Genomic DNA, 12,088 nt, shown 5'->3' on the forward strand with positions numbered 1-12,088 from the left:
CAGCTCCTGGAGAAAGAATTTATTTTCCATTTCCCTGCCTATTGACAAGAACAAACGTCACTTAGCCCTGATAACTACAGATAATGGTACAGTGCACAGAGTTTTTAGAACATCTGCCCTTTAAATATACATCAGCCTTTCCAGATAATAAAAAATTCCTCCTTGCATGTCAAAGCAGAAACAAAACCATCAAAAATTCAAAAGTTGAGGAACTCACTAGTTCCTTGTAACAGTGCAGCTGAAAATGACTGTTACCAAAACTACCTGAAGGAACTAACATTGCCATGGCACAGCTCAGGGTCTGGCAGGGCAGAGATCAGCACAGAGCCATAAAACTGAAAGTAATACCAGCCCCATATTCACCAGGTGAATTCATTCTGCTGCTCAGCACTACAACACCAACACTGCTCTTCTTAGACTGTGAGCCACTGGGAGGGAAAACCTTCCAGTCCCATAAAAAGAAGGTTCATTCAACAGAACTTTAAAACAGAGAAATAAAAATTCAACTTTAATTTTGGCCAGGGGGGTCAAGAAGGACAATGGCACATGGCTTGGAGCAGAAATAGTGCAGACAGTGAGATCAGAGCACAGGGGATGGGCACTGCTGAGGTATCTCCAGTTTTGGGGGCAGTTTTGGGCCCCTCAAGACAAGACATGGAGGGGCTGGAGCATGACCAGGGAAGGAAAGAGAGGTCAGGAAGGGCCTGGAGCACCAGGAGCACCTCAGGGAGCTGGGAGGGGGCTCAGCCTGGAGAAAAGGAGGCTCAGGGGGGAACTTGTCACTCCCTAGAAAAGGAACAAACATCCAAGTTCCACCAGCAGAAATTTAGAATGGGTATCAGCAGCAATTTCTTCACAGAAATGGTTGTCAAGAATCCAAACAGGCTGCTCAGGAAGGTGGATGAATCACCTTGCCTGCAGGTATCTAAAATGTCCATGTGGCCCTCAGGGACACGGTTTTGTGGTGGCCTTGGCAGTGCTGGGTTAATAGTGTGACATGATGATCTCAAAGCTCTTCTCCACCCCCAACAATTCCATGATTCAGCTCATTCAGGCAGCACACAGTGCTGGACTGGGTCTGTTTGCTGCAGTTTGCCTGCAGGCCCTGGAGCAGGGCAGGAGCTGTGGGGAAAGGGGCAGTGAGAGGAAGGGCTGAGGGAGGCAGGGCTGTGACTCAGTGCCACATCTGCTACCTGCAGGAACAGACACGGCCATGGGTGGAGACTGTGTACTGTGCTGATTTTCCATGCCCATTAGAACAGGCAATGAGTCACTTCATCGGGGCAGCAACTCTTTCACAATGAGGTTCCATGCATGTAGAAATACATATAGAGGTAATCTTTGCATACCATGACATCAGAAAAATAACCTGAATATTTCCTACAACAGGGAAACTACACAAGAAAAATCCTCAAACTATACAGAGACAGCTTTAGCTTCCATTTCATGCTTACAATTAGTGCCTGCAGAACTGCAACTCACGAGTTTCAAGTTAAACATTAACTCTTGCACAATTACTTTATGAAGACTTGAATATAAAATGTCATTTAAGGGGGCAGTGCTGTCACCCCTTGACCAACTTTATCCCCTCCCTGCACACCTGCTCCAGCAGGGAGGGCAGCAAGCTGGGTACTGCTAAAAACTCAGTTTTCAGCCAGCTCACTTGGGACAGCACAGAGCAGAGCACAGGAATGGGCAGCAATGCCACTCAAGGCCACTTCTTCCAGCAGGCAGGGCCCTCTCTAACATGTTGTAACCTATTATTTTTTGTTATTTTGGCCAGTTTGATATTTTTTAAAGCATGAAGCCTCATGTACTAAGAGAGCAAGTAACTATGTCATGCTAGTACCCTCCCTTAGAAAAAACCCCAACAAAACCAATCAATCATACAAAGAACTTACCACAAAAATCCTAGAGCATTTTTTATGTGCAGAAAAAACCCTCTAACAAAACATCCACTGCCTAAAGTGATCAAATCAGCAAAGTGAAATGAACATTTTTGTTTTGGCATCTCATGAAGTGTGATTTTATGTTATGATACTACTGTCTATATGATTTTTAAAAAGGCATCAAATTAATGTCACAGCTGACAGTGCAGCAAAAGTTTTATGGTATTTAGATGTTTTCATCAGAAACTTGTGCCTTTTGAGACATGCAGTCTTTGCATGTACACTTAATAGGTATTACAGTGATTGAACAGGGAGAATTAATACTGTATTAATAATTTACTAAAACACAACAGCTGTCTCAAGAGGAAAGAGAAAAGAAACAAGATTACAAGTGCTCCATCCTTTGTTCCTTAGTCAGGAAGCAAAGCACTGCAATTGTTCTTAGCTTTGCAAGGCCTGATTTAGTGCCTGAACTCAGGGCTTTATTCTGGCCTGTCTTGTTCATGTGTTCAGCAGTGTGTGGCCAAACACTGATGGGCATTTTGCCTTTCTGGCAACACTTCTGAAGCTTTCATTTTACCTTTAAGTCAACACTTTGTGTTGAGAAGCTTTATGGTTTGCTGACGCTCAGGAATCCCAAGTTAGCAACACATCCTACTTGCTCTGTAGGAACACCCAACACTACAGGGTACAGGGCTTCCTCTTAAACCATGAACCCCAAACATTTGTGATCTGATGCTGTAAAAGTCTCTGCATACCTGCCACACTCCCACAATTGCATTGGCTACTAATATGAGTAAGATTACAAAAGGCTCTACAAATGCTGTGATTGTTTCTTCACCTTCTTCAAACCAGGCCAGGACCTGCAAGAGAAACACAGAGATTTAAATTCTGATTTACACCTTGCAAACTTTATGCCTGCTAAGTTTCAACTGCTCAGACTTCAGCAGTTTTGGAAACCCCTCAATCTACCAAGTTTGTAGTTTTGTAATTCGTGAATGAGTTGGCAAAACGCAATGGAAAAAGAGAAAAAGAATCTTTACTAAAGCAGTACAAAGTTCATTTTAGAGGCCACTCTTCTTTTAAAGGAGTAAGCTATTTATCTGGGCAACAATTGCTACTGTTGCTTCAGAAGTGAAAGGAGAAGTTGTGACAACAGTTATGACAATGAAAAAATTATTTAATTACTACATAAAACAGGACATGGATTAGTTTGACTACTTAAAACACTAAAACTTTGCCAGAATCTGAATTTTAAGCAAGTTAATTGCCCTTTACCACTAACTTAGCCACACAAATGGAAACAGTGAGTAGATACAAAGAATAATCATCTACTAATTTAAATACAAATAGTGTTACATTGAAACATCTAAGTGAATGGTATAGTTATATCTGAAGCTGGATTGTAAACCAAGTAGCTGATAAAACTCAAAATTGGATTTTAAAAGGTAAATCAAAGTTGAGGACTTGCACAAAAGGCTCCACATAGATTTTATTATAATTCATTTGTTTTAAAAGTGCACTTTAGTGTTAGGTATCTGTCATTCATTTGACTTGAAGGTGTCAGGGCCTCTGCAGAGTGCTGGAGCCACTGATGAAAAGTCAAGTTAACATGACCAGAGAGGAAGAGCATTTTCACCAACATGTTGAGCAACAGGAAGCCTGGAAAGTGACAGTAAATAGGAACAACGTGTTGAGATAATTAGGGCTGGTAGTCAGGCAACAGCACTCTGAATCACTGTTAGACTGCAGCGAGCAAACTGTTACTGAAGCAAGGCCACGATTCCACCAACATGCTGCTCCCAGCTATTGCTCAATTGTGAGACACTCCAGGATGTCAAAAGGAAGGAGCAGCAGCATGAAAGCCTCAAGCAGAAAACAGACTGTCAGGCAAATCCAAGGCAACAAGAAATTTTTATTACAAAGGGATAAACTTGTAAGATCCAGGTTGTGATTAATACAACTGCAACATTACAGCTGGTAACACAGCACTTGGAGGGGCTGTGTAATCCCCCTGCAGAACAGATTTAGTTGGGATCTCTCCACACCTCGGGGCTCTGCAGTCCCTGCAACAGCTCCTGCATTTGCCTGGGGGGCACTGGGACAGAGCCTGTGCCATGGGTGCCTGTGGGCAGTGGGACAGGCCCTGTGCCATGGGTGTCTGTGGGCAGTGGGACAGGCCCTGTGCCATGGGTGTCTGTGGGCACTGGGACAGGCCCTGATGTCCCTGCTCACGCCACACCCAGCCCTGTGCCATGGGTGTCTGTGGGCAGTGGGACAGGCCCTGCTGTCCCTGCCCACCCCACACAGATCCCCCTGTGCCATGGGTGTCTGTGGGCAGTGGGACAGGGCCTGTGCCATGGTGTCTGTGGGCACTGGGACAGGCCCTGATATCCCTGCTCTCCCCACACAGATCCCTCTATGCCATGGGTGTCTGTGGGCACTGGGACAGGCCCTGCTGTCCCTGCTCTCCCCACACAGATCCCTCTATGCCATGGGTGTCTGTGGGCAGTGGGACAGGCCTGATATCCCTGCCCACCCCACACAGATCCCTCTATGCCATGGGTGTCTGTGGACACTGGGACAGGCCTGATATCCCTGCCCACCCCACACAGATCCCTCTATGCCATGGGTGTCTGTGGGCACTGGGACAGGCCCTGATATCCCTGCTCTCCCCACACAGATCCCTCTATGCCATGGGTGTCTGTGGGCACTGGGACAGGCCCTGATATCCCTGCTCTCCCCACACAGATCCCTCTATGCCATGGGTGTCTGTGGGCAGTGGGACAGGCCCTGCTGTCCCTGCTCTCCCCACACAGATCCCTGTGCCATGGGTGCCTGTGGGCAGTGGGACAGGCCCTGTGCCATGGACACCTGTGGGCAGTGGGACAGGCCCTGTGCCATGGACACCTGTGGGCAGTGGGACAGGCCCTGCTGTCCCTGCTCTCCCCACACAGATCCCTGTGCCATGGATACCTGTGGGCAGTGGGACAGGCCCTGTGCCATGGATACCTGTGGGCAGTGGGACAGGCCCTGATATCCCTGCCCACCCCACACACACCCCTCTATGCCATGGCAGCCTCCCCATGCAGCTACAGGAGAGGCCAATGGGGCATTTCCACACCTCTCAGTGTACACAAGGTCACACGATGCCAGCAGAATCTGTTTCTTGCCTCCCTTTCTTTATTGGAATTCTGTAGAGCCCACTTTGCTTCCAAACAAAGCAAATGAATTCAATTATGTTGTGATGTGCTTATCTGAGCAGGCACCTACAAAGTTAACTGGAATAAAACATCTGCTTTACACGACTTTAAACCAGAATCTTTCCCGATTTAAGACCACGTGTGCTGTAAAATAACACTGAGAGAGGCCACAACTTCCAGAGGTAAGGAAAGGGGCTACAAGGACAGCAAGATCCAAGTATGTCAAGGAGAGCCAAAATTAAGTTTTCAAGGGATCTTTTCTTTCAGTACGTCATTATTTCAAAAAGAGCAGATGAACTCAAATTAGAGATCCTGAGAGTATAGAGCCTGAAGGTTTAAATCGTCACTGCTGGTTTTTTGGTGAAATTATCAATCTGTGACAAGACTAAAGTGAAGTATCTAGTTAACCCTGGAAGCCAGCAATACACATTCCTCTCTCCAGAAGTTTCTACACAATTACTGTCACTGGAACAATCCAAGCTCTTGTTCTAGAACAGTTTAGTAAACATAAGACATAAAATAACCTGATACATTGCAAGTTCTTGGTTTTGCTATAGCAGACTACAGCCACATTAACACTTCACTTAGGATATCTGTGATACACAACACATTCTCTGACAGATCAGGTTTATTATCTGATAGCAGTCTGAAGTAAAAAACAAAACACAGGCAAGGAAAACAAAGAGGAAGTAGCACAAGCAATAACAAATACTTAACTTTGCATTTTTAGTAACAACAGACCATATGCTGAGGCCTGGTAAAGACTAGACAATTCTTGCCCAAGTCACTAAGTCCTTGTCAGAAAGTTTCCACTAGCACACTTGTAAGACCCTGGAGAGGTTTACAGTGAGAGATCTCTTTTTTTTTTTTTCCAATTTCTATTCAGAAGGGCCCCACCATGTTTCAGCCCTAATCACTTAAAACTCACATGCAGAACAGCTTCACTTCCAGGTCACTGATCTCCAATGCTCTGGTCAGGCACTACTGCCAATAGGTAAAATCACCATGTACTCAAGAAAGAGCAGGAAGAATAAGAAAAGAATAAGATAATTGCTCAAGAGAAATGCCTAAAAATATCAGGGAAACAACAGCAAAACATGAAAGCCCCATACCAAGAGCCAACCCAAGCAGCTCAAAGGACAACTTCCATTGAGCATACCTGCTTCAGGGCTGCCAGGGCTATGGCTTGCAGAGCCTATTTTAAACAAAGCCTAATGGGGTGGACCTGCAGGACTCTGAGGCAAAGACACACAAAGACAGGCAAACAGAACTCGGTTATTTGCAGAGGGGACAGAGGGACAATGCCAAAGGCAGCCAGCAGCGAGGTGAGCGCTGATGGAAGGGCTGCAACAGCACAAGTGCCCTCACAGCTTTTTCCATTTCTCCAAGGGAAGGATCTCCATTGTCAGGGAAGTTGTGGAGCCAGGTTACCTCAGATGATTATGTATCATTAAATAACAAATTGAACTGGAGAATGGGAGTGTGGAGACAGAATTGTGTTGCCCAGCAGGCTGCACCCGCTCACCACTAACAGAGGAAAAACAAATACTTTGTTGTCAGCAACCAAACAGAGATTTTTGTTTGGTTTTCATTTTGACAACGGAAACTTAGAAGCAAGCTGGGAGAGGTAAAATCTCATCCCAATAAAAAGAAGTCCCAGATTAATTAAAGCAGGTCATACAAAAAGCGTGGACTCCTTTTAAGAGTTTTCTTCTCACAGGATAATGTGATTTCAGTTTTAATATATTTGAACAGAGAATCAACTACTGCTCTTTGAGTGATTTCTCCTTTTAATACAAATTAGCTTAAAAATAAGCAGATATAAACTATTTCAGTAGTCCTGTTCCATCCATGTCAGTTCTACTGAACACCAGGTAACATTAAAGAAAAACTTCCTAATTTTAGTTCCACGATTCCATAGAAATTTTTGTCTGCTATGCAAAGAGGTCAGGGGATAAAAAAAAAAAAACCTCAAAACACAAACCAACACATCTTGATCATATGTATAAGCATAAAAATAAGAATTTTACTGAGTTCACAGACTGTAAGCGCCCATCAATGTTACACCATATTTCTGAAAATAAATATTATAGCAATAGGAAGAGAGAAAAGAAATACTCATTATCCACAGTTTAATTTTTGCAATATAAAATAGAATCACAATGACTTCTCACATTTTTATCACCCCTACCCTCATGCTAATGAGCAATCTAAGTTTAGCTAAAAGCATGTCAGTGCCACATTCTACAGCAACCCTTATCTTGTGCCACACTCACTGCTGCTGACCTTAACAGGTAGCTTTTGGGGTGATTTCAGGGCAAAGCCTGCAACACTGTTACTGACACATCCTACTTTCCAAGGGGACCTTTGCTCACCTTTTATCTCAAGCTAGGCTATAGCCACGCTAATTTACAGGCTGTTATAATCTCTGGGCTAAAGCACAGTGCATTGTTTCAATCTAAACACAGACATCCACTATTAGAACACATTCTCTGGACATTCACAGCTAAGTCAGCCCAGGAATCAAAGGAATAACTGAGAGGAGGGAATGCTCTCAGGATGCTGTACAAATACTTCAGGGTTTGGTACAGTTTATAGCCTATGCTGCACCTTGTAGGAGGAAATGCTCTGTGTGATGCAGAGCTCAGACTGCAGAGTTCAGCACACACCACTGCTCAAAGCAGCCACACTTCACCAAGGAACGATTCCACATCAGATGCAGTTAACGTTTTGCAACCTGTCAAAGTCATTTATACAGCAAAGCAAGCTGTTCTTTCCAGTAAACACTGCAGATCTGAGCACATGCTACACGAGCATCAAGAATTAAAAGCCATCAATGCACTCCACAGGTTTATTTCTGCAGAGGCTTCACAGACCCAAGAGAGGACCGAGACAGGTCTATTCACAGATCCATTTACTCACCACCAGAAATTATTTACCCTGTTTCTCTTCCCAAGCCATTTTCAGGCTTTCACTAGCCAGGCACATGCCCAGCAGCAGCTCTGACCTGGAATGTGGGACACAGGATGCACAGCCCACAGCACCCGAGCCCGGCCATCAGCCTGCCTGGCACCCACGGAGCTGCTGCTCTGAGATCTCACTGACACCCAGGGAGGGAGCACAGGGCACAAAGGCACTCTCAAGTTTATGTGCTGCACAAGAAGTGGTGTTTCTGCACAAAACCCAATGGAGGTCTCAGTGTTACAGATGAGTGGTACTGTGCAGGCAGTTCTAACAGCAATAAACTAATGTGATTTATGATTGCAACACAACCGCCATAAAAATTCCCTCAACACAATAAAAAAAAGAGTTATCTATATACTTTGAGATCCTCTCTCTTTTATCTCAATCTTAATTTTTCTAAACTGACAATGAACAGCTGGTGAAGAACACCAGAACTTAGGTGATGTAATTACATCCTATTTTTGCAGTAATGCAATCCTTGTATCAACATATCCAACGGTGCTTTACAGCTACTACAAAAGTCTGTATTATGCTTTCATCAAGGAAAAGTGTTAAAACCTAAGAAAAACAGACAAGATGATCGCCTTCCGAGCAAAGAAAACACCAGAAACAAACATAAAGGGGAAGAATAACTTTTAAAGTACAAAAATTATAGTCCATCTAGAGGGGTTTTACTTTTCACCAGAGAAAAATCTTTACTTCTAACATCAATTTAGTGTGCCTCTAACTCCAAAATAGAAGGCAGAAAAGGCAGAGCAGTAGCCCAAGGTCATGTACCATGTCAGCTGAACAGAAGCAGAGAACCCAGATCTATCCCACACTCTATTAGACTACAGTCTCCTCTTAATTAGATAGGAAAATTAACCATACTGAAAAAAGCAACTGAATTCAGCTACTAATCAAGTTTTCCAGGAGGACTCAGCAGTGTATGCTCCATGACCTCTGTCTGTCTGGTCTCATACTTCCTCAGACTCAGTAATCAAAGCTTTCGTTTGGGAAATCTGATTTTTCACTTACTTGTTTATAATAAAAACAACTAATTTACTTTGGCACGGAAGGCTAACAAACTTCTGTGCTGTCATTTATCTCATGAGATGGCAGAAACACTCCTGACTTTTCAGGAACAAAAAGACATCCCCTTCTCACCCTCTGTGAGGAGAAGGGGAAAGAGGAGGGGGAAAAGAAAAAACGAGTATTTTGAATGAGTATTTATTCAATTTGCAATAGGGAGCCTGATTTCCTTTGCAGGAAACAGAGGAGTGAGTGAGGCACATCTGCCTCCACGGTCAGGACTGATGGCAGCAGGCAGTGCTCAGTGGCACTGCTGAGTTCCAGACCCCAAGGCTGTGCAAGGGGTCGGTGTGGGGAGAGCAGATCCCCAGCCCAGCACAAACTGCAGCACCAGGGCAACCCTTCCCCAGCACAAACAGCACATTCTGCTCTGCCCATCCTAATGAGCTTGCCCTTAGCTAAAGAGTCACCACAATTTCCACTCCCCCCAAGAGCTGCAGCATTTATTTTTTTTTTCAAGTAGTTAATTACAACTCCAGGGCAAAGTCTACTGTAAACTTTTACTCCCTACCTAAACAATTTAATATTCTGCAGGCTTTTGTTTCTGCTGTCCTGCTCCCCAAGAAATACATCCTTCACCCTCCTTCTCTGAGTCTTCACTCCGTTTTCCAGATTTTCAGCAAGCACATACCATTTACACATAACGTAGGAAGATTGCTTAATCATGTTTTTAAGGAAAAAAAAAAGTTAAAAACATTCTTGTTCTTTTAGTCCTGTATGCAAAGCAAGATGTCCATTTCATGACTTGACTATCCAAAGGTCAGTTACCAAATTTGGTCAACAATGGTGCCATCACAGCCGTCAACATTCTTGTCACTGTCAGAAGCAACAACTGTCACCTTGCTATTATCAGGAAGGGAAGGCAACTGGAATATTCGCCATGCAGATTCTATTTCCAGTCTGCATTGCATCCAAAAATGTCTTCCAATGATTATACATGGAGCTTGATAAAGATTAACCCAAAGGCAAGAAGAATGTCCAGTTAAACGCTTACTTACTCAAGGTTAGCTTTCAAAGCCAACAGCAGCATTGGGAAATCCCACCTCAAATAAGCAAACTGGGTTCAATGAGAAGCACTTTTTAAAATACCTGTCTGGTGGAGTTATGCACTCATGACTCATGCAATGAAAGACTCCCCAGAATTTTTGTTGGCTAGCACACAGAAACCTCGTCACAAGGAACTAATTTAGGAGACAGCAATCTTGCATCTATCCAGCAAGAAAGAATAATTTCAGTATGTAGAGATCATATATATTGGAATATGTCACTCTGCCATACAGAACCCTAGGAAATAAAAGAAATAAATAAATCATACTTACAAAAGATATGCAAGCGGCCAGCAACAAAATTCTAACTAGTAAGTCTTCAAATTGTTCAATCACGAGCTCGAGTAAGGTTTTTCCTGCAATATGTGACAAAGCCATTGAGCCATGCACATTTACAAAAATGAATTATCAACAAGAATTAGCAGAAGATTTCATAACCCAGCTCACCTTCCTCTGCCGGCAGCTCTGTCAGTGGAAGATTTTTCCAGGAAGCATGTGAAAGAAAAGAAATCATCGAAGAAACACATTAGAGCATTATCAGGCATCCACACCAGATATTGTTCCTGAATTGCACGCTCAGCTGGGTTGGATATGACAGACACACTGAGAGCCCCACTAAGGCTGCTCTTTTCACCAGAGTATGTGAATGGGCCTGGGAGTTTTGCATTTTAAGACACATAAAGGTTCGCGGGAATGTGCCAAGGGTTATAATTCAGCCAAGTCATCACTCCAGCCAGCTGTGGGACTTCTGCTGTTGCTGCACACAAAGGGTCAAAGGCTCAAAATGCTTTCTGACAAAGCTTTTCCTCCACATTCACTTCAAAAAAAACACCAACCATCAAACTTGGTTAAAAATATTTCAGATTCTTTCCTCCATTTTAAGGTTATGTCCTTATTTCTGCTCTCCCCTTTATGTTTCTGCAACTAGATTTAGCAACCCAAGAGGCATAAAAGCAGTGTTAAAGCTAAAAAAACCACGTCCACCGTGTAATCTTCTCACAGATTTTCATTTTTACACAACGGCAAGGGAGTTCAGAGGGGACTAGGACACCCAAGCAGTGAGGATTAAAAAAAAATCGACTGAAATTTTTGTCCCGACTGGAGAGAAGAATATAAAATAAGGGGCTGAAAGGCGCTGTAAAAGCTGGGGAAAATGAAGGTCAAGACAGCAAAAAAAAAAAAAAAAAAAAAAAAAGGTAAATCCTAAACCCCAAAGCGCTTCATTTCAGAATGGAAGAAGGTTTCCCACTGTTCCGGTGAAAGGGAACGGAGGTGACACCCTCCTCCCCAGAGCAGCCCTGCGAGCTCGGGATTGAAAGAAACCCACGAGGTGGAGTTCAAGTCAGCCATCTTCTCTCCCTCGCTCCTATTCCGGGTCCTGGAAGAGATGCCGGCTTCGCCAGTGCTCACGCGTTAGGCCTCGCACAGGGCCCGGCAAGGATGAGGGAGAGCAGAGAGGGCTGGGGAAGGGAGCACAGGGGGAAGAGGCCGAGCGCCCGCGGCAGCATCCCCGCGCCGGGGCCGCTTCACCTACCGTTGGAGCCCCATTTCTCCTTCAGCTTCTTCACTTGCTCGAGGCTGAGCCCGGTGCTCTCGTTGACGCCGAAATAAGCCAAAACTTCCTCCACAGTCTTTGTGTGCGCGTTCTCCATGGCTGGGGCAGGGAGCAGCAAATGGTGCCGTGCCTCGCCTCTTCCTCCTCCCTCTCCTCCTCCTCAGCGGCGGCAGGGGCGGCGGCGAGACCCCTCCTCAGCCCTCACCACCCCCGTGCTATCACCATAGACCCTCTCCCGCAGCAGAGGACCCGAGCACACCTCTCTCTTGGCGGAGGAGGCCGGGAGGGGCAGAAAAAAAATTAAAAATTAAAAAATAAAAATAGGGAAAGCCGCCCTTAAAAAAAAAAAAAAATTTAAAA

At 44.5% G+C, this 12,088-nt stretch overlaps 1 protein-coding gene across 2 annotated transcripts in view; it reads right to left on the reverse strand.

Moving 5' to 3' along the window:
* Positions 1–12,080, reverse strand: part of ATP2A2 (ATPase sarcoplasmic/endoplasmic reticulum Ca2+ transporting 2) — a 44,818-nt gene extending 32,738 nt beyond the window's left edge. For both annotated transcript variants that reach the window (XM_074554686.1, XM_074554685.1), the window contains exons 1-4: positions 11,708–12,080; positions 10,621–10,638; positions 10,447–10,529; positions 2,648–2,752 (exon numbers count right to left, since the gene is read on the reverse strand). In XM_074554686.1, the coding sequence (XP_074410787.1) occupies positions 2,648–2,752; positions 10,447–10,529; positions 10,621–10,638; positions 11,708–11,825 (324 nt within the window). In that variant the 5' untranslated portion in view covers positions 11,826–12,080. The remainder of the gene's footprint in view (positions 1–2,647; positions 2,753–10,446; positions 10,530–10,620; positions 10,639–11,707) is intronic.
* Positions 12,081–12,088: the final 8 nt, after the last annotated feature.

Source organism: Zonotrichia albicollis, chromosome 18 (assembly GCF_047830755.1).
Source record: "Zonotrichia albicollis isolate bZonAlb1 chromosome 18, bZonAlb1.hap1, whole genome shotgun sequence".
Classification (NCBI taxonomy): Eukaryota; Metazoa; Chordata; class Aves; order Passeriformes; family Passerellidae; genus Zonotrichia; species Zonotrichia albicollis.